The sequence below is a fragment of the Lontra canadensis genome, unplaced genomic scaffold (genome assembly GCF_010015895.1).
Source record: "Lontra canadensis isolate GAN:19392208 unplaced genomic scaffold, GSC_riverotter_1.0 scaffold3, whole genome shotgun sequence".
Taxonomy (NCBI): Eukaryota; Metazoa; Chordata; class Mammalia; order Carnivora; family Mustelidae; genus Lontra; species Lontra canadensis.
This window is the reverse complement of record NW_022630997.1, coordinates 26,368,490-26,390,743: the sequence shown is the minus strand read 5'-3', so window position 1 is coordinate 26,390,743 and position 22,254 is coordinate 26,368,490. Positions and strand designations below refer to the sequence as shown.

Below are 22,254 nucleotides of genomic sequence, written 5' to 3'. Positions count from 1 at the left end.
CAAGAACATCTTAGCTGGTTGAATTTTCTTAAGCCAGGTGGAAGTTAATAAAATGTACTTGTGATGACCAAATTTTGAAAAATTTTTTGAATTACCAAATATAGTAATGACATATTGGCAATGAGTCAGTTGTATAAGAACAATAAAGCTATTGAAAAAAAAAATCTCTGCGTACAGTTACAGCTTCAACTGAAGACACCCTTATGTGAAAGCCTCAAATTATGAAATGTAGTGTAGCAAAAATACAACACATTCATTTTATGGTACAGAAGCAGATAATATGGACATGAAGATTAAGAAATGAAAATAACATATACACTAAAAACATCACAACAGAAACAGGCTTTATTTCAACCAGACAAGTGAGAACTTCAATTAACATCAAGTTCTTCAGGACTTGAAGATATGGCAATTAAAGATGGTGCTCAGGAGGCAGAAAAGGAAAGATTCATCATGGAGGAATTGCACTGCCTTCAAAAATCCCTTTCAACAATATGCTCAATTCAAAAGATTACTCAGTTCTAAATCATTAGACCTCATGCGTTTCAGTATTTGTACAAGACTCTCATTTGAAAGTTACCCATCAGTTCCAATAACATCTTTCGAAAAAGAAAAAAAAATATGTATCGATAGATCAGTATCATGATTTTTTTTTTAAATATTAGAAACTGGGATTGAAATACAGTTTTCAGTTTGAAATATTTCAAATGAAAAAATGTTATTATTTAATATGCCTTGTTACAAAGCTCCTATGTACATACGTGTACAAAACAAATAGGTATTATTACCTGACACCTCTACCTGTGACTTCTCCCCCCATCTCCCAATGTGAACAGTTAATCTACTGGGAGACTTTACCTGGGAAGTTCCAAAGTCCTGCATAAGGATTTGCTGCCACTCATAGGCTGGGCATGAGCGGGGACATTTCATCAGAGAAACATTTCAATTTAATATAACCTAACAGAAAATAAATCCAACAAAACATTGCATGTTCATAAGGGTTAAGACAAAATTGCGTGTCATTTTCAACTTTTGCCTGACTCATAAAATTCGTGAACACTTTCAGAGTTTTCTCATCAAGGGCACTTTCGAGAGCTTTCAATCTCGTGCTTAACTTCGTAGGGAGTTGGTCAGCACCTTGATTGATAAGAACAACTGGGTTAAAGAAAGGTATTGAGGAGGAGAGGGAGTCATTTGAGGACAGAAACAGGGGGAAGGACTTTCTTTCTCCATAAGACATTCCAACAGAAAAAAAAAAAACCAAGACGAGAAAAGGTATATAAACAAACAAACAAAATCATGTTCACAGTAAAACATGCCAGATTTGTAGTTTCATTTGAAACCAACAGCAGATCATGAAACGTCATGAAGAATATAAGTAAAGGTAGAATCTCCTAGAGTCATTACTAAATGAAGTTAAAATTACCACACTGATCAGTAAACCCCAGAAGAAAAATAAACAGCACTTACATTTCGTGTCCTTCTTATACATCATTCAACTTTTCAAGGTTAATGCATAAATTCGTAGGTTTGGCCTCGCTGCACAAATGTTTTTTGTTTTTTTTTAAAAAATACCGTATACAGAAAAAACTCTTGTATTCCCTACTTTGAATCATCAGCTCAAAACCCAAGAGTAAAAGATCAGCTAGAAGGATTTTAAATTATTTACAAATCCAGCAGGTTCGTCCGCCGTAATGGCTTGGCTTCCGTCCCACAGCGGCATCTCCCTCCTCTGAGAGCAGCAGCTCTGAGTTCTCTGTTATCCCAGAAGGCTCTTCCACCCGCCGGTCATCACTACTGGTCATCAGTCATCTTGAACAGTTCCAGCAGCGCCCCAACAGCTCCGAAATAACCCTACAAGAGCAATGCGAAAATGTGCCCGCGATGATCTCTGAACAGCCAAATGCCTACTGTGTCGAATACGTCTAGGAATGCTGCCCCCTAAGTAAGAAAAGCTTAAAACCTGAACTTGACCATACACCGTAGAATAATAGTCGTAATATTTATTAGATACACCTGTTTTTCTATCTTAACTACGTTAACCGACGTAAATAAAGCGCTAAGGGAAACATCTGGCATCTTGTTGGACTACACGAGGGCGAATTACGATGGCTGCATTTTAACCTGTGCCAGGGCAAAATTCATACTATGACTCCCATTTTGCTGATGAGAAATGGAAGGTAATAAAGTGAATTTCCCTTTCCGGGTCACACACTTGTGCCAGGGCTCAAGCCCGAATCCGTCAGACTTCAAAGTTGTGTGTCACCGGTGAGAACTCTTAAGCGCCCCTCAGCAGAGCTTGGAAAGGCAACTTAATCAACCAGAGCTGCCCTATGCTCATCTGTAAAATAAGAGCCCATGTTTCTGTGGAAGTGAAAGGAACTGAAAAATAAAATTTTTTTGGAGAACTTGGTTTCTGAAAAGTCTGAGACTCCACTCCTGTTGCCTGACTCAAGGGGTCACCAACCCAATTGGGTGGTGGTGTGCCAGGACCGTTATGTGACAGGATCTCTGTTATGTGACAGGATCTCTGCTTTGGCTGCTGCCAACTAACGTGTATTGAGGCCTCATTAGATCCTAACAATTATTCTAAGCACTTTACATGAATTTACTTATTTAATCTGCACAATAACCTTATGAGACAAATATTATTATCACCCCACGTTACAAAGGCTAAAACAAAGATGGAGACGTAGAGTCATTGTCTAAGGACTCCTTGTCAGTCAAGAGATGCTGTCTTATCTGCTTGGCTGACGACTTCTCCATCCTGTTAGTTGAATGAATGAGACAACGGGAGTGAGGACTCCTGTGGCAGGGCAGGAAAACTGCTGCCCCAGCGCCTTCCAAAAGTTCTCTGTCTGAGGTATCCTCCGGGAAGGCCTGCCTACGGCAGAGTGAATTTAAGAACGCAGACCCTCTTCTGAGAGATCTTTACAAGGGGCTATAAAAATGCTCCGCTTTCACTGGCCATAAAGACTGAGTTATACGTAAAGTCAAGCCACGGTCCACAGTGACTAGGTTTGTACGAGCTAATGAGACTGTGTTTTCACCTACAGAAGTGAGTTTCCCCAAAATGTGGGATCTCACTCCCTATTTTACCACCAACTAACTCCCCATGTGACCCTGTGGATGGCTTTTAATTCCTGATAGCTCCCTGAGTTTGTTTTCTGCCTTAGTTGAAGAGAATCTGGACTTGGGGTTGCCAGATAAAATATAGATAAATGCCAGATAAAATAACTGTGTCCTGTTTTTTTAAATCACTAAATATGGCAGCTCTAGCTGAACTGAACAGTGGTTTTCTTTTTTCATTTTAATTGCTTCTTTAAAGCTGATGTGCTTTTTCCTTTTTCAAACAAAATCTTATGTGGAAATGATAAATAAGTAGATAAAAAGGGAGGTGCTCTGGTTGGGGGAGGGGTTGAAAATTCTGGGACTCCAGTCCCCTCACCCCCCAAAAATTCTATCACTCCATGCTTTAAGCCTGCTCAAAAAAAAAAAAAATCTTTAGTATTTAAGTTCCTACTGTTTTATCTGCTTTAAGAAAACAAAATATGGGCTTAGGAAATTCTAAATAAAAATATATGGGCAGCTTTTCAGATAAATAATTTGGTTTGAAGATGAGAAAAATGCCAGAGTAGTTATTCATTACAAGTCTGTGATATTTGTTCTCTCACAGTTTTTTCTACTACAGTAAACGCCAGGGATTACATACCAACCCTCCCCCTCCATCCCATGATAATCAAACAATTGCTCTCTACAGTACTGATTTGAAAGAAGGTGGCAGAGGAGGTAGGGAAAAGAGAGGAAGGTCCTCACTTACTCTTGGAAACCTGATTTATAGGATTGTTAGAAACTCGATAGAAGGGGCTCTCTCAAGTAACTGATGTCCATATCCTCTGCAGAGAGACTGCTAATGTCTAAGGACACCAGCTCTCTGGGCCACCAGGCTGCTTTTAGCAGCGGCAGCACTTCTGTTCTCACCAGTGGACTCGTCTGCTTACCAAGAGTCAGCTGTGTTTATCCTCAGATTTGTTTATGACAGTTTTACGTTAATGTCATAATCTAAGTTAATTATATACCACCTAAACCAGTAAAAAGAGTACAAAATAAACTGGTCACTTCTTTGAAAATCCAGTTAAATTCTCAGAAAAGATTGAAAAAAGGCGGTCACAAACCATTACTCTTTACTTAGGTGGATACCACCTATGAAAGGTTAAGGGGAAAATCTAGGATTATGTAACCACAGTGCTTCATAGGTATCTTTAACTTCTTGATCAATTTTAAAGAAATAAATCAGAAATCAAAGGAGGCATGTAATAGTTGTGGATTTTGAAAAAAAGGGTAATAGCAGAACCCCTGGTCAAAAATAAGCCTTAGTCCTACATCAAAGCAACTGGTGAGTGAATGAACATTTATATGTTTTACGTTAAAATAAAATGGTTAGAGAGTTTTTTAATGATTACCCATTTCAGCTGATTTTTTTTTTTTTTTTTAATTAACCAGCTACCAGTCCTAATTGCTGGAGAAGAAAGCTTCCATTTTATATATAGTTTTTCTTTACCTTTTGTATAAATGCAAAGTTTAAATGGCAACTCTTTCTACTTGACCAATTTTAAAACTGAGGGACTCACTTGAAAGTTAGATGACACCAAATAAAGTCCACGTAGGAAAACTAAGTCCATGCAGACTTGACCTACCTCATGTTCCAAAAACAGAGCTTTTAGCTGTCCTTTGGACCAAAAATCCATTGCATATGCTAGCAGCTTCATGGAGACCATATTGATTCTGAGAAAGTTCCCAACAAACACAACTCTGTCAATATTCTGGAAAAAAAAATTAAAGAACAACTAAATAATGGTATAAAAATAGGATTTAGTAAAGACTCAATGTTCCATACTTCACTGTATTCCCAGGAATTTGCAGAGTCAACTTGTTAAGTGAAAGTATTTCAGCATTTCCAGTATGAAGTCAAACAAACTTTATAGTGCATCCCACGAGAACAAAAGGGTGAGATTCTGGTTGGGCAAGCTAGAGACTTCTACTGGGCTTATTTGCAGGTGTTACATCAGACTGACTTAGGCCTGATATGAAATGCAGCTACTAACACACTTAATATAAAACTATAACTGGAGTTCAAGTTCAGCTAAATTTGCCTTTGCATTCCTTTCAATTCCCCCAAAGTTTCAACTATAAAATATTATTATTACCAACCCATAAATAAAATGGCCATGGCATGGGTTATTCATCTAACCAGTTTGCTCAATTTGCTCTATGCCAAATATCAGAATACAAAAAGAAATAGTTCCCAGTCTCTACCCTTGGGATATATAGTGGACCATCCTGTTTGGTCAACGTGTGGGTTGAAATATCATAATGAAAAATACATCTATACTTTTGTTGACATGGATATGGACTTGCATTCTGCATATACACTTAACACTGAACTCATCCTGTCTACCATGCAGGGGCTGTCACCAGCCACCCACTCACAGAGCCAGTTGCTACAGTCACTTATGGCAAAGGGAAGAGAGTCCCAGAAGATGGCATTCTATTCTGTACAGTCTATCCAGAGTCATCGGGATCTAGGATTATAGCCTTTTAACTGTCTCAAGTTTTGACAGTGTAAATTGATGAGCTCATTAACTACTCTGAATATCTTTTATGGGAAGAGGGGTGGGAGGTGGTTTTAATAAGTTTCCACAAATAAGAAGAGTAGCTATAAACCGCCCAGACTGAACTGTGACAAGAAAGATTCAGAGTAAATAACTCAGATTAAAGACGAATTTAATTAAATTTAGGAGTTCTCTCTTTTCCCCTAAAACAAGTGAGTCCAGAGTAGGACTTGTTGAAAGCCCCAGTCCTGCATTACTCTGGTAATGAGCCAGAAGGAATAGAATGGCAATAGCCAGAGGGAATAGAATAGCAATAAAAGCTGATGAACTTTCCTTATTTCAAATAAATTCCAGGTGGGTCAAATATATGAATATGACTGTGAGGGTGAGGGAGGAGAAAGAAAGAAAGAGAGAGAGAATAAAAAGACAGACTAGAGGAAACCAGAGGAGAATTCTTTTTTAAAAATAACATCAAAGTAAGGAAGATATTAACACTCACATATATTATCATGTAAAAAAGCACGAGGTAATGTTTCTAGAAGTACATATTGAAGTACATAAGGTAGACTGATATAACCTCTGGATTTGCTTTCAAATTATGTTGTAAAAGAGAGAGAAAGAGAAGGAGGAGGAGGGAGGAACAGAGGGAGAAGGAAGAAGAAAACAGATAAAGCATGTGTGGCACAGTTTTGCTAACTATTGAGTTGGTAATGGCTATAAGGAGGTTCTTTATGCCATCCTGCACCTTTATGTATGTTTACCAATTTTCATAATAAAAGGCTGATACACAACCAAAGCAACACATAAAATAGTATGAAGGTGAATTGTATGACATGTAACTGTATCTAATATTATTGTTAAAAAAGCAAGAATGTGATATATAGAGAGTTTGCTGCCTTTGGAAGGCTGTGTCTGCTATCTTGCAGACAATAGCGAGTAAGACGCCAAAAGTGAAAAACAATGGTTACCTCGAGCAAGGCTAACATTGCAGGACCCGTACAAACAAGTTACCCACTTTCCTGTACAACCTTCTGGTGTCTTTAGAGCTCTGTATTACCTGTTTGTATTTTCTACTAAAAAATGTGAATAAAAAATTCAGTGTTGGTGGAGAAGCATTTTACAGGATTCCGATAATCCCAGCAGAGTCAGTAAATGTGGTGTTCCTCTATAAAACAGCTGAGTTCAAGGCACTGGTAAGTCCAGTGCCCTCAGCAATGGCTGAAGCTTGCGTTTTGACTCTCACAGGAAACACGGCCGCCATTTCCCGATGCACCCACAGGGAGCCCGCGAGGGCGGGATGCCCGCCCGTGAAGCCCTCGCCCAGGGTGATCTGTGATTCCTCTCACTGGCCATACTTTCAAACTGCCATTTTTGCTATACTCCAACAACAAATGGTATTGAAATTGAAATCAAGTGAAAAACAAAATCTGTCACTCTCCCCCCAAAGTGAATACAATTATTGTAAAAAGGCCTCCTGCTGGCTCACTCAAGATCTGTGGAAAGCAGGGGAAAGGGTATCTACCACTTTGTGGGGCAGGGGACGTTCAGGCTCATTGACCTTTGAGAGTGCATGAGGACAGCCCACAACACACATACTGGTCAGGCCTTGTTTGGCTACTTGGAAAAACTCCCTTTAAAGGTTAACGTCAAAAAATAAACTCTCTGTTAAAATGAGTCCTGGGACCGGACTTTGAAAGGCACATGTCTGGGATACATTCTTCCTTTGCATTTCGGCCTTGCATTTGAACTCCATCTCACATGGGGACTTAACAGAGCTGTGACCCTGAGCCACAGATCAGAGACATATTCTACTCGATGTTGTAAAGGAGCACGTTTCTCTCAGAACCCCAGGGCTCCAAGGCAGGACTGGCACCGCCCAGCATCAAGATCACCTCTTGCCCTGTTTGAACCCCGAATGCTCGACCAGGAGGGTCCAGGAGGTGGTTTCTGCAGTACCTGTAATGTTCTATCTCTTGACTGAGTGGTGGCTATACAGGCATGTGTGTGAAAATCCAAGCTGTCTACACACTTGGGATTTGATGGTCTTCTGTGCTTCTATTAAAATTACATTTTTAAAAACTATTGCTGTGGTGACTATGATTCTTTAATCCTTCTGTTACCCGTTGCCTGTCCTAACCCCTTTCTTGTCTCCCTAACACAACTCAGTGAGAGCTGTTGTACTTTACATGTCTTGGGTTACAGAAAAGAGTTCTAGCTTCCCAGAGGAATTTTGCAGTGTTTCAAAACCTGTTCCCAAAGCTTTGCTTGTCCCCAGCTCCACCCCTTCTTGTGCCTGGGGCTCTGGGTGGCCTCAGCTGTAGCAAGCTCTCCATGCTTTGATAGCCCTGTACAATGCTGCTTGAACTCCATGCCACAAGGCAACACTGTAAAGAAGCTGAAAGCAGAGAGAATATCGAATGTTGCGAGCAGAACGTCTTACCGGCAATTATTTGCAAGGGTGCACCAAACTTTTCCTCACACTTCGGTAGGTGGGTGGTATTAATGATGGTCAGAGAGGTTATGGTAAGGGTTGTGATTTTACCTGGACCCTGGGTCAAATGGCTTATTTATTATCTAGTGCTGACTTAAAGATGTGTATTCCTCTCCATTCCCCAAAATACACCCCTCATGTTCTACAAGATGGGACTAGGACAAAGGGTAGCTTTCCCAAGGATCTATCATTTTGTAAGGGTCAACAGTTTTGCACTGCTAAAGATGTGTATGAATGATACAAGGCTTCCTCTGGATTAAGGCCTTACCTCATTCAACGCACACATCCGAGCAATGGAGCCAATGTTGTTGGTGATGGTGACCAGTGTGGCTCGGGCGAGGTCTTCCTTGCTGATGGAATCTCGCTTTTCCTTACTCATCATGTTGCCAAAGCTATGTTGGAAATATTAGCGAGAGTATTCAAAATCATCCTCAGGCAGGCCCAGGCTTCCACCAAAGTACTGTGGAAAGCTTTATGAATAATTCTTAAAATTTAAATGACCTGATTTGGCTACCATGTGTCACAAGCAGACAGGATTACGGTATGGATGGTTGGATGCCCTTTTTTTTTAATAGGGGCAAAGTAGCACGGCTATTAATGGGAACAAAAAATTTTTTAATGCTCTCTAGATATATTGACAAGAATGGAACAGGGGAAACTGTTCCAGAACCTTCTTTCAAAGCTGCCCTATTTTGCTTGATGCACAAGCATCAGGGGCTAAACATTTCAATGCTTTGTCAAGGGTGGGAGATCAAGTCTGAGCTCCAGTAATCACAGATACTTGCACCAGGCTGGTGGGTTGACATTTTAAAAATAACTAAATGAATGGCCAGGGTGGAGAGGTTGCCTTGTTCACACACTACTGCTCCTAGCTACTTTGTCTCTACCTTGATGCTACAGCAGATCCTTGAAGGCCAAATCGTTCATAGTCTCCTCCGTAAATGTCCTTCACCAGCTTATCAACATTGGTGCTGTCGCCTTTAGCTGCCATTTCCAGAGCTTCTTCAAAGGTCTCACAACCAGTCAGCAAGCAACATAGGCCTAGGAATGTTCCACCTCCAAGACTGAAGGAACAATAAGGTTTATTTTTTAAATTTTACTTTATGATATGCCCATCCAAGTCCCCAACTACATCAAGATCACTAATATAGGTTCATAAAAGCAGGAGAAGAAAAACAAAGGGGCATTTGAATCAAAGTGTAGGGTGCAACACAGTCTTAGGGTAGATTGGCTTTTTAAAAAAAGGGCAGAGGCCAAAAAGGAACATTAAGGAAAACTTTCCCCTCAATTTAAGAACAAACCAGAAAAAGACTCTCACTGATTTCCGTTGTGAGACCTTCTGCTAGCTGCTAACCTAAGTACCTCATTCAGTCTCCTCATCTGTAAAATGGGGCCAAATCAAGATCTTATTTGGTGGTCTGAAAGCAGCAAATAACCAGAGAAATGACTGCTATAAAAAAAAAAAAATGTAACCAAATACAAACACCTGGAGAAAGAAACCATGTGTACATGAAGCTCACAATGCTAAGCCAGACTGACCTAGGGCTGCTAGGAGCAGACAGTCCAGAGACTGGATCTTTTACGTTGACCTTGATCCTCTAGCAGACATCATCTCATTGAACCTTCTCAGAAATTTCTAAAAGGAAACCACTGATGGCTCACACGCTGGATTTTTTTTCTGGTAGACTATGGAAAAGGTTATTAATATTTTACCTACTACTCAACAGTTAAAAATAGTAACTCAATGCTCAGCTATGTTTTAAAAGCTTTCAGTCGCTTTGGGGAAAACTCCTCTAAAATCATCTTTCCAGACAAAATTAGAAACTAATTACAGTAGGTGAGAGTGAATTTCATTGCGTATGAATATCACAGGTATGTGACGGAAAGGAAAGGAGATGGAGAGTAAAGCTATCACCAGTGACCTCCTGGCAGCATGGCCACTGACGTGGGCGTCACTCTGTTTACCACGAGCAGGTGCAGATGAGTGTATGAGGAACAGTCAGTTGCTCACATCAGTTTGTTCTCAATCCCAAGAGCTGCTAGCCCTTGGCTTTCCCTTCTGAGAGGAAAATCCAAGTCGAGATGAAGGTTATTTTGAATGTGAATTTGAAGAAACAAACTTAGGGGAGATTATATTGACTGTCAATAACCGTTAGCAAAAAAGGTGCCAGACTGCAGACAGGCACACAGTTCTCTAAATTACATCTAAGTGAAACCGTCATAGTTCTTAAGTAGTGATTGTCACAAAAATACACACTCGATGGAAAGGAGAGCTCCTTGTGGGGAACTCGGTAGCCAGGCACGACTGGCGGCAGCTACCTGAACCCACCGCGAGGTACCAGGAGATCAAGAGCCTCAGGGACATCACCACCTTGACAGCTCAGTCACGGTCGAGATTTTGCATTTCCTCTTCGAAAGCTTATCTTTATTTTCATTTCACACGGCATGTCATGTGCGTTGTTGGGTTCAGGCTGCCCTACAAAGCTCGTGTATTTTAATAGGAACAATTTTTGGTCTGCGTGCCCTCGGGATTTGTCTCTGTATATTTTTAAGTCTTTTCTCACCCTTCTAGCTGCTTTCATCCACACGGATAAGGTCTCTTTGAACATCAGGTATTCATATCCATCGAGGCATTCAATAACCTACTCCAAGCATAGGCAACGGGAGACATTGGCCGACTTAGAAAGAAGGCAATTCATCAGCTGATGTGTTGGTATGAGTGAGAACAAAGTGCTTTGTGTGACTGGAGGATGAGCGGTGACTGCGGACAAGGCATCGGGGCTGCGTGGGGAAAGCGAGCATGAACACTTCAGGCACCAGGGAAGAAGGCACAGTTGCAGGAGAGCACCTTAGTCCTATCCTCAACCCGCTAACTCAACCCGCTAATCAATGTGGTGCCCTCGCTCACGATCAGAGAGCTACTTCTGTTTGTTGCAGCAGACACAGTTAAGATCCTCCGCAAATCGGAGACAAGAACATATGGCCAGAGACGGCGGCTGAAAAGCATCATTATTGTTCAGAAAGCCCAACAACCTCGTAGTAGTGAGGGAATTTAGGGGAAAGTAGAAGAAACCTTCCATTACTGAGTGCTTGTGCTCTTAAAATAGATTCCAAAACAATGAGATGTGCTGTGCTACTCCTTTCACTGAGGATTCAAAATTCTTTACATTCCTCTTTCAATCATCTGCACATGGTGACAACAATGTCGGCTGCAGAGTCCTCCTTTTCCTTTAGCTTCTACAATACATTTGGAGTAGCGTCAGTAGGAAAAAAAAAAAAAAGCAAGTGTTGCTCCCTAATTTAAGATGCAATAAAATCACACATAACACGAAACAAACCATTTAAAATCATATGTTTAAAGGAGAACAGATCTCCCATAATGATGTGGCTCCCTAAAAATGAAAACGTCCAGGAGAAACTAGGGCATATAGCCTAAGAACAAACACTTTGGAGTTACAGCTCTCAGTTCACAGTAAGAGTAGCACACTTGAAGCTGAAGCCATTTGCTTAGCTCAGTGATTCCCAAAGTGTGTTCTGCACACTCATGTCTGCTACTCACCGTCATAGTTTCTATCAGCAGTTTTGTAACTTAGATCAGAAGACGCCTTTGGCAGGACAGCTCTGGCTGGACGGGAGGAGCTGCAGCCCACACATTGACGTTTTCTTCCCTTCCCCTGCCTGTGGCGGCCCCCACCAGGGCTCCTCATTAACCTTCTGTCTGCTGCAGCACGTTTCCAAAACAACTAGTTGAAAAGCACTCGCAGGGGAACTTGGACTTCCAGACAGGATTTGTTGAGGATTGCAAAACACTGGTCATTCATGGGCATTTACCACTAACTGGAATTCAGGAGCCTGATTACACATGTAATAGCAGCTGAACACCACAGTGAGCTCATTAAAGACGACGATCCGGATTCCTAGAACTTCCAAGTTTGAGAAACTAGAACTGTGATGGTGATTCATGAATTTGCTAAATGTTAATCAATGAGATGATAAATACCTCTAACAGAGGACAGTGGTTAGCCTGTTAGCCTCGGGACTCGCTCTCTCAATTCAAGGACTCCTTCTAGGAGGAAGCCTGAGGTTTCTTCAAAATGGTACTTTTATGAGGAGATGGCCCTCTAAGGTAAAACCAGCTCAGGTGAAATAGTCATTTGTCTTTGATGCTCATGACGGTCCTCGTAAAGCCATGGGTCAGCTGTGACTCTTCTGCGAGCAAGGACGCTGAGTCTGTACGCTCAGTGAGAAAAGGGATGCCTGGGGGCAAATAGCATCCTTTATTCTGAACACAGGCAGGATTGTGCGAATCTGTGCGTGGCTGTGGGGGGGTGCACAACTGTGTGCGCATGTGCCAGCATTTCTCATCAGCTACACTCTCTTGACTTCTGAGGGTCAGTACTTTTGTTGTTAGGGGGCTGCCCTGTGCATTGTAGGATATTTAGCTGTACCCCTGACCTCAGGCCACTAGATTCCGGCCGCACCCCATCTCCAATTGTGAGGGCCAAAAAACCCATCTCCAGACATTGCCAAAATCCCCTGGGGGGCTCAACCTTCCCTTCCCTGGTGGTGAGTCACTGACTAATGCAGGACCATCACGGGTCATGGACAGACAGGAGAAAAGCAGGGCTTTCCTTCTAAACAAGCCGTGCTGCAGAATTTCAGTGCTGGAAATGCCCGAAGAACCTAAGAAATAACTGCCTTAAAGGCACAAACAAGGAGACTGAGGCCCAGAGGAGTTACATGATATCTTCATCTTTTTAAAAACAATAGTTTCGATATCACATCCAAAGCACATGCCCCATTGCCCTTGTTCCTTAAGTTACTCCTCCGAAAACGGCTTCTCGGGTCTCAGACCAAAGCCTTTACTTGGAAGTAAGAAAAACTTGAAAATTACGTTCACACTAGGATTTCTCAACGATTTCTGACCCTAGATTCTTAGCCCAACGCTGAATAGCTACTAAGAGGAAGCTGAGCACATCTGCCCTTGGGGCCTGTGGGCTGGAGAACATGGCCCTCCACCCGGCTTTCCTCACAGGCTCTTTTCCTGTCCGGAGCACTCCGAAATGCCTGGTGAGGCATGCCAACTACTCCAGCATTCAGGTGGAACATCTAACTGAGGGTAAAAAACATTTTTTGGTAAACCCAGTTTGGTTTACTGGTTGGAATGACGGATTATGTCAAGCAATTCATCCTGTGCTAGGCACCAAGGAAATTCCAAAAGAAGTTTTCTTCTGAGGCCCTCTCTGACCATCCCAAGCATCCTTTCTTCTGGATTCTATTTTCTTCCTGTCCCCGCCATCCATCTGGCACTCAACCATATACTGCCTTTTGCTGTGGTGTGTGCAATCCTCTTCCCTCAACCTGACCCGTTACCAGCAAGCTAAGGACTAGGTTTTATGACCCTTTCCATATATTACCCTCTTACTATTTTAATATATCATGCAATAAATCTTTTCCAGTTGGCTGAGAAGGATAAGATCTTTCTTGGAAAACTGTGTTGGATACAAATAATCTTTGTATCAACCAGTCTTCAAGGAAGAGGCCTGGGTTTGGGTACAGAAAGGTTCTCCTAGTAGAAATCATGTTTACCTGGTCCCTGTGACTCTTTTATAGTTGTCCTTGGAGTACACTGCGAGAATGCTGACCCCTGAGCCCATGTTCACCAGCAACATAGGGTATGGGTTGTCAAGGCAGTACGGCTTTTTCTGACACAAGTCAGGATTTGTGGGGTTTTCAAAATAGTAACATTCTGGCTTGCCGTTGAAGCCAACGGAGTCGACGTAAAGCAGGCCCTGAATGAGACAGTCCAGTTCGTCCAGTTTATGGAGCTGCAGGTCAGCAATCTGAAAAAGAACAAAACCTCGTGAGAGATGCTATGACCACCTCAGGGGAAGCCCCAGGGGCTTTCAGCTGGACTAAACACGTGTCATTAGCCATAAAAGCATGGAAATATCTTTCAAACTCCAAGTTGAAAAACCCTGTGGATCCTTAATAGCTCTGACACAAAAGCAGCCTTTGCTGGACCTTATGTCTGCCCACAGTGGGAACGGAAGGACAGGAAGTTACCTGGTTGCTGGAAAAGCCTCCAGGAGTGTGTGTAATGGGTTGAACTGGTGGCCCGAAAGGTCCTCCTTTTTAGGACCAGTGAACGTTACCTGATTCTCAAAAAGGCTCTTTGCAGATGTGATTTGAGTTAAGGATCCTGAGATGAAGAGTGTATCTTGGATTATCTGTGTGGACCCTAAATGCAGTGACAAGCTTCCTTATGAGACACCTGGGAAAGATCTGATGGACAGAGTGAAAAGGCCCCGTGAAGATGAAAGCAGAGACTGGCGTACTCCGCCACTGGCCCAGGAATACCCACAGCCACCAGAAGCTGCTGGAAGAAGCAAATCGAATCTGTTCGAGAGCCGCAGAAGGAGGTATGGTCCTGCCAACACCTTGATTTTGGTCACCTCCAGAATTATGAATGACTACGTTTCTGTTATCATAGTAACTGGTTAGGGCTACCACAGGAAACCAATACAGGGTATCACTAAGACCAGGGCTCTCCCACAGGGGGGAGGAGAGTGAGAATGTTCTGAAAGCAGGAAAAACCCCATACCTTCCCATACATGTCCTGAGCAAGGCATGGTGAGCCAGGACCTGGAGGCAATCACCTTTGAGCCCACAAAACCCAACTCTTCTTTTCCCAGGCTTGGGTTTTGCAGTTAGATAGACCTGGCTTTGAATTCTAGCTCTAGCACTTAACAGAGGGGCACGGGGCAAGTTATTTAACTTGAGAGATCTCAGTTGTCTTTCTGTAAAATGGGGTAGTATCCACCGTACAGTGTTGTTGTAAAGATTTCATAATAATAATATGTGCACAAAGGGCTCAAAAACTGTTGGCTGCTTTATGAATAGCGGGAGTGGTCCCAAAGTGTCCTTTCATGCTCCTATGACACAAAAACTCCCATTCTCCCAGATATAGGGAGAAAAAAAGTAAATGGGGTTGAGTTGGGTATGGGACTCCCATTAGGGGAGAATGGCACACCTTGTATCCTTCAAAGTTTAATTCACAGTCCCCAAAAGTAGTATCACTGCTGATCCAGATGTCTGGGTTGATGACCATTTCCCATGAACAGTAACAACAACAACAAAATATTAATAATAAATCTAATGATCACCAACATGACACCGAACCAATGGAGATCTAACTCAAATTCTTTTTTTTTTTTTAAAGATTTCATTTATTTATTTGACAGACAGAGATCACAAGTAGTCAGAGAGGCAGGCAGAGAGAGAGGGGGGGGAAGCAGGCTCCCTGCTGACCAGAGAACCCGATGTGGGGCTCAATCCCAGGACCCTGGGATCATGACCTGAGCTGAAAGCAGAGGCTTTAACCCACTGAGCCACCCAGGCGCCCTCTAACTCAAATTCTTAAAGAAATATCTTTAAGAAAATAATAGCTAGTATTTATTATTTATTATTTATTACATATGAAGAATTAGATCATTTAATTCTCACAAAATCCTCTAAGTAGATGTTTTATCCTCACTTTATGGTTAAGACTCGCAGAGCTTAAATAACTTTCCCTAAGTGAAACAACTAGCAAAAAACTCCCGGGGGCTCCTTATTCTTCTCTTGTTTTCATAATGCATACTGCTTCTGGGATCTGGAAACAACCTAAAAAAGTACTATACTCAGAAAATTTGCCAAAAAGGCATCATCTTCATTACAAAAGTTAAGAGCTGGAAGAAGACTCTTGACTTCACATCACTCATCTGAATTTCCCATTCAACGAACTCCACTAAATCTGTGCCTATAGAGCAGAATTAGGTTACCAGCAAGGTGGTGCAATTTTCTTGATACAAAGAAACAATCATTCTGGGTTTTGTTTTTGTTTTTGTTTTAATTTAAAAATCTAATTGGCTCTAGTCAGTGGTTCATGAATTGGACAGCATACTATCTAGCAAGTAGAAAGGAGGTCCCCAGAAACCATCATCCAAAATGACACTAGCTGATAAAGTAAATCTATCTTATAAATGATTCCAAACATTTCATTTTTTACTGAGAGAAAATTTTGGGTGAGATGCAAATAATTACACACGTTTTAAGGGGGTAATACTCTGGGTATAGAACTACCTGGAGACCTGAAAGATGGTAGTGAGACACAGCAGCGTAAATGCTGTCTTTGTCCTCTCCATTCCTCAGCCCTATTAACCTCTTCCACTTACAGCACTAATCACATTCTGTCTGGTTTTCTGGTTCATCAGGTGCCCCTGAGCACATTGCTCAAAGCCCACCCCATAATAATTGCTTAATAAACAATTGTTAAGTGGGACAGGGAAAGTTATCACTTCTTGGATCAAACCAAACTGAAAAATAGCAATTTTGTCAGCCAGTCATGGGACTGTGGGTTAACCTGCTTAAAAATTAATCAGAGATCCATCAACAATATTGACCGTCCATGCCCAGGGCCAACATCACAAACACACCAGAAACATCTGTGTGTCTGGCTGGACATCCTGAACCTATACTGTGGAGAAAGAAAAACCTCTCCAGGTAAATACACTAAGCACACACAACTTTGATCTGAAAGGAAACACTGTTATCTCACCTTCCTCATCAAATTCAGTTCCAAATACAGTGTCAGCAGCAAACAGACACCTCTGCTATACATTTTACTGAAGTACAGTTATTTCTGAAGCCTGGGTCTTGCATTCCCAAACTGGGAAACAGGAACATTCATCTCTTTCACTGAGACCTACAGAGACCTTCCTTAAAAAGTCTTCACCATTCAGAGAAAAGTCCAGGCTCCCAAATGTAAGCCGTGAATCAAATCATTACTGGGATATTCACACAGGCCATCTGAAATTCAGAACAAGATGGGAAGTACTTCTCACACTCTGTAGCTGGTAAATACGATTGAGCGGACTCTGCAACATTTAGCATGTTCAGATCCTACCTATGGAGCAACATGTCTCTGGGCTTAGTTTTCTTTCTATCAGGAGTAGCAAAAGCAAATGCCGACAACCACGAAAGAGTGAAGCCCTGGGCTAGATGTCAAGTAATAGAACAAGGACAATACACGCAGATTTATAGTTCACCTGCAACCCATTGTCACCATGTCATAATGGGAGCTCAGCGTAATTAATTAGCTGAGAGCTATTTAAATTTTTTTTTTTTTTTGTAAATATTGCTGGCCAACCAAACGTATCTGTAGGTTGATGCTGACTTCCATTCCATTAATTTTATATGCATTCAAATGCTGATCTCTATGATGGGTCCTAACTGATGACAGATCTGGAAATCAGATTCAGCAAACATGCAGATGAAGTTTATAGCTCATGTGAACGTAACTTGTAACCAAGGTATGCTGGTAAATGTTTAACAACCAGCTCTCTGGGAGCAAAACCCTGGTTTATAGTATTCACCAATTTCTGTGCTGTAAGTGCCTCCACGATGGCAAATTTCAAGGTACCAGCATGATGTCACTAAACACAGAGATGGGAAGACATGCACACAATGGGCTCTCTTAAGCCAGTAGAAACTGGCCCCAGCACCCCACTGCTTATAAGTCTCCTAAGCTCTTTCAGAAAATATAGGTTCTGCTACTTCCTAAATCATTAAGCTTAAACCACTCCCCAAATATAAAAGCAACAAACCTCAGCTTCTCCTAAGACTCAAATAAACTCTGTGTAAATAATGGAAGCTAATAAAAAACTACATGGATCTCATCTGCAGGACTTCAGGGAAGAAAGCTATTATTAGGACCCATTTTGCGGATGAAATATATCACTGGGGGTCAGTGGTTGAGTGACCTAGTCTGGATCCCAAGAAGCAGAGTAGAAAAAACTTTCAAACTACAACTACGATGAACTAACGTGGTTGTGCCTAGTACTAAAGGCACTCAAGCAAGTGTGTGGGTGCGTTGGAATTCTCCAATTATAGGGGCCATCAGAATCACTCAGAAGGTTTGTTGAAACAGATCACTGGGCTCCACTCCCAGAGTTTCTGACTGCATTTCTAACAGGATCCCAGGTGATGCTGATGCTGCTGGGCCTTGGACCACACAGTAGTAGGAGTTGAAGAACTGGGATGAGTCTGTGACCCCAGTGAGAACAGACACTGGGTAAGATCACATACTGTCCCTAACAGTACCTGCTCTAGCTAACTCAGAGGGCTACCTTTAAGAATCAAATGAGACGCCTCTGTAAAAATATTTTTGGATACTGTAAAGAACTATACATATGGGGGGCGCCTGGGTGGTTCAGTGGGTTAAGCCTCTGCCTTCGGCTCAGGTCATGATCTCAGGGTCCTGGGATTGAGTCCAGCATCCTGCTCTCTGCTCAGTGGGGAGCCTGCTTCCTCCACGCCCCCCAACTCTCTGCCTGCTTGTGATTTGTCTGTCAAATAAATAAAATCTTAAAAAAAAATAAAAAAAAGAACTATACATATGGGTTTTAATTACATGAGGAGTAAAATAATTTGGGTCTTTTTATCTCAAGTTGAAATGCACTAGTCCGCTAGTCAAAACACTATTTCCACACTGAAGACTCTAATTCATGAAGGGAATTCAGTGATTCCTGTTTATTAGTATTAGGGAAAAAATATGGATCCTAAATACAAGGCATGTTCAGGATACAACTGTAAAATGTCATCCGTATGTGCTTCAGCTCAGTCTGTCAAAAATACTAAATAAAGAGTTAAATAGATAAATCTGGTAAAATAAAAAGCCATTCCAAGAGATTCCACAGTTACTCCCATGAGGCTATTCTATGGACCTGCCCCCAAACCAGTTACACTGCCCCCTGTAATTGAGAAATAAGTCACCACATTGTATTTCAGAAATGAATAAAATACACATCTGTATGATACCTTACACTTCCTAAGGTGCTTTTGAGGACACTGGCTCCATAAATCATTGGAAGTAGCAGAAAAGGTTATCTTACTAAACTGAGAATAATTTGCATATAAAATAGTTGATTCTGAATTACAAATTTCACTCAGGGCTCTTTTCTCTTCCCCAAGGAGACCTAGAAGACCCAAGAGAGATGAATTTCAAACACATTCTGTGAGTGAGAAATAGGACAAAACCTCAAAGATGGCTTCTTCCTCCCTGCGCCCAATGATAAAGAGGCCACAGACCAGCGCTCAAGGGTCAAGCCAGACCCAAGTGGAGAATGACATTGTCTACCAAACCTCACCCTGCCTCAATGCCATGAATCGGTCCCTGGATTCATAATAGGAGCCAAGCTAATAAATGTTCTTGAATGGTCCACCTTAGACTTAGAATTTCACATATCCACAACTATCCTCCCTCCTCCTGATAATTTTTCCACTATTCTTAAATTTTCTAGATTGGTTCCTTAGAGATTTCTGACTTAAGAAAGGCCAAGTCTTAAGGGCTCCCACCTTGAGAAAAGTATCATAAAGCCACCAAAAGATCCTTTCCTGTTTCCTAAATCTCAAGTCAACCAAATACGATTGTTACATCCTGTTTGTTAGAGGATAGTCTTTTTTGAAAAGTAACTGAAAGAGTCACTTCTAGCTTCTAATTAAAGTTAGTCTTAGACCAAACAAAACTCATAAGGAAAAGTACCTATTATAATGAAGAGCTAGGTGGATAAAAAGGATGATTTTTTCCCCTATACATTCTCCATTGTTAGAATACTTTGCATTTTAAAGAATACTCTTGTTGAAGTTAGGAAGTGTAGTTGTGGATGAAAATATTAGATTTGGTACATAAAGTATTTTTGGTGGGTTCTTCAAAACAAAACTCACAGAAATAGAGACAGGGGATAGCCAAGTTTTCCCCCTGAGGATCACCTTCTTCAATGGTGGGATTCCTCATTGTCTTATCACTTTCTTAGGCCATTTGTAGTTAGACTAAGTTTTTCTTTTGTGTCCATTTTGGTATATCGTTAATTTAGAAGGCTCGTTTTTGCCAGTCAAAGTTTATTTGTGACAGTGATCCTAAAATGTTAAAAGAAGCAGAGAGGAAACAAGGAAGGAAGGGAGAGAGAGAGAGACAGAAAGAAAGAGAAAGAGAGGGAGGAAAGAAGGAAGGAAGGAAGGAAGGAAGAAAGAGAAAGAAAAGGAAACAAGAAATGTAGCTTTATTCAGTTCAAAGTCTTCTACATGGGGGTCTAACTTAATGCTTGTCATGTGGTTTATAGCTCTTTCTTATACATTCAAAATTGGATGATGACTAGTTGACATTATCTGCGGATTTAAGTATATTTACTACAAAGGAAAAGGATAGAGTCATTAGATACAACAATTACGAACTATTCAGGGTCTGCTGAATATCTTTTAGTTAGCTCTAATTACTTAGGTTTTTAAAACACATATCTGCAAAGTTGTATTATATTAAAAACAGTGATTTTATATAATAACAATGACAGGACTTTATAATATATATATGAATTATATTATATATATAAATCATATATATTATATTATATATGTAATATATAATATAAATCATATATATATATGCATATATATATATAAAACATGCACTGCTTTATTTTGTCAGATTGCTTAATATTACAAGATTACAACCAGGTTTTATTGTTCTATTCTGGAAAAAGAGGGAAGAGCTTGGATTTAGCACACCTAAGGGTTTTAGCACTTACTGTTTCCTCTGCCTAAAACACCCTTCCTGAGATACTGGTCTGCTTTGTTTCATTACTTCTGGTTCCTGCTCCAATGTCACCTCATCTCACTAAAACTCTCCCAACCCTCCCTATCCTCCTTGCCTTGCTCCATCCTCCTTCCATAACATATATCAGGTATACAGATATGAGATATAGTGGTATATTCTGTACTTTCATATTCATTTGCTTAATTACTGACCATCTCCCCACACTAGAATATAAGCTCCTGGAGGGCAAGGGGCTTTGTTCAGTTCATAACAGTACTCGGAGCATGGAATGAGCACATGAACACTTATTGGGTGAGTGAACAGAGGCCTAGGAAAGAGGATGAGAAGACCTATCCACCCTCCCACACTTTGGAAGGATAAGGGCACATCACTTAGCGAATGGATCAACAGGCTACGGGAAGAGATCCGTTCTGTTTTCACTTTGGCTGAGACTGAGTGTGGAAACAAGGCAGCCCTTTTCCTTCCTTTCACGGATGTGTGCCCCTAGTTGGCCAGGCTGTTGGGCAAATCCTCCGGACTTGCTCCCGGCTCCAGTCTATCCACTAGGCTCCAGCAGCCTGCCTGAAGAAGCAGAGGCTTTCTTATCTTGGTTATTATAAAATATGACCTTTCTCAGCTCAGAACCTTGAGAAACACACTTGCTCACAGCCAACATTCATTGAGTAACATTTTCCCAGAATGTCCGTTACCCTGAGGAGGAATGGAGGCATTGAGGATTGTTGCATAAATGCCCTGGGTCACCTGGGTTCTTCAGGCTCCCTAGTGGAGATGTCCAGATAGGGTGACCTAGAGAGTTCTCAGCACTAGGGCTGGGTCAGCATACTCTTCTGAGTCAGAATTGAGCTGACACCCCCGCTCTTATGAGGAGGCACTACTAGAGTCCCTTAATCCCTCCTTAGCTTTAGTTTCTTTATCCATGTAGCACAAGAATGCTGTACTTCCTGTCTTCAAAGGTGACCTTGTGTTCTGATGTCCTAGAACTCCTCCCTCTTCTCTCTGCTTTACTGCCACCTTTTTGCAGATGGTAATACCGCAGGCCCCAGAAGGGATCTGCCTCACCCAAAGTCGTCTGGCTAGTAAAACGCAGAGGTAACACTACAATTCAGGTTCAATGCTCTTCCAACTATGAACTCAAATTTAATTTTCATGCCCCTGGGTCTCAGCCTTTTCAGTTTCAAAACTCTTTGGTCATTGGGCCCCTTTGGTGGGAAAAAGATGCCATGGACCACTCAGGTGAGAGGCAGCATCAAATTCCACGGATAGGCTGGCAAAGGGGACCCAGAAGAAAAAGCCAAAACCTGCTTACCATCAGTCTCACCCAGGACACTGTGCTAGGACTCCACTGCCAGCTCTCCTGGAAACTACTTAGTTTGCTTCATTAACTTCTTCATTAATGACAGACTTTACAGTAAGACTGGATTACACTAGTTCCATGACAGAATGCATCAACCGGCACACCAGGCTTTGAAAAAATGTATTTTACCACTTATCTCACTAGA

The 22,254-nt window shown here is 41.5% G+C and overlaps 1 protein-coding gene across 6 annotated transcripts in view; it reads right to left on the bottom strand.

Moving 5' to 3' along the window:
• Window positions 1–327: 327 nt before the first annotated feature.
• Window positions 328–22,254, bottom strand: part of PANK1 (pantothenate kinase 1) — a 108,502-nt gene continuing 86,575 nt past the window's right edge. For 5 of the 6 annotated variants that reach the window (XM_032836844.1, XM_032836852.1, XM_032836809.1 and 2 more), the window contains 5 exons: window positions 13,693–13,946; window positions 8,991–9,167; window positions 8,372–8,495; window positions 4,698–4,823; window positions 328–1,854 (listed from right to left, as the gene is read on the bottom strand). In XM_032836844.1, coding sequence (XP_032692735.1) covers window positions 1,795–1,854; window positions 4,698–4,823; window positions 8,372–8,495; window positions 8,991–9,167; window positions 13,693–13,946 — 741 coding nt within the window. In that variant the 3' untranslated portion in view covers window positions 328–1,794. The remainder of the gene's footprint in view (window positions 1,855–4,697; window positions 4,824–8,371; window positions 8,496–8,990; window positions 9,168–13,692; window positions 13,947–22,254) is intronic. The other variant, XM_032836818.1, reaches the window with a different exon arrangement.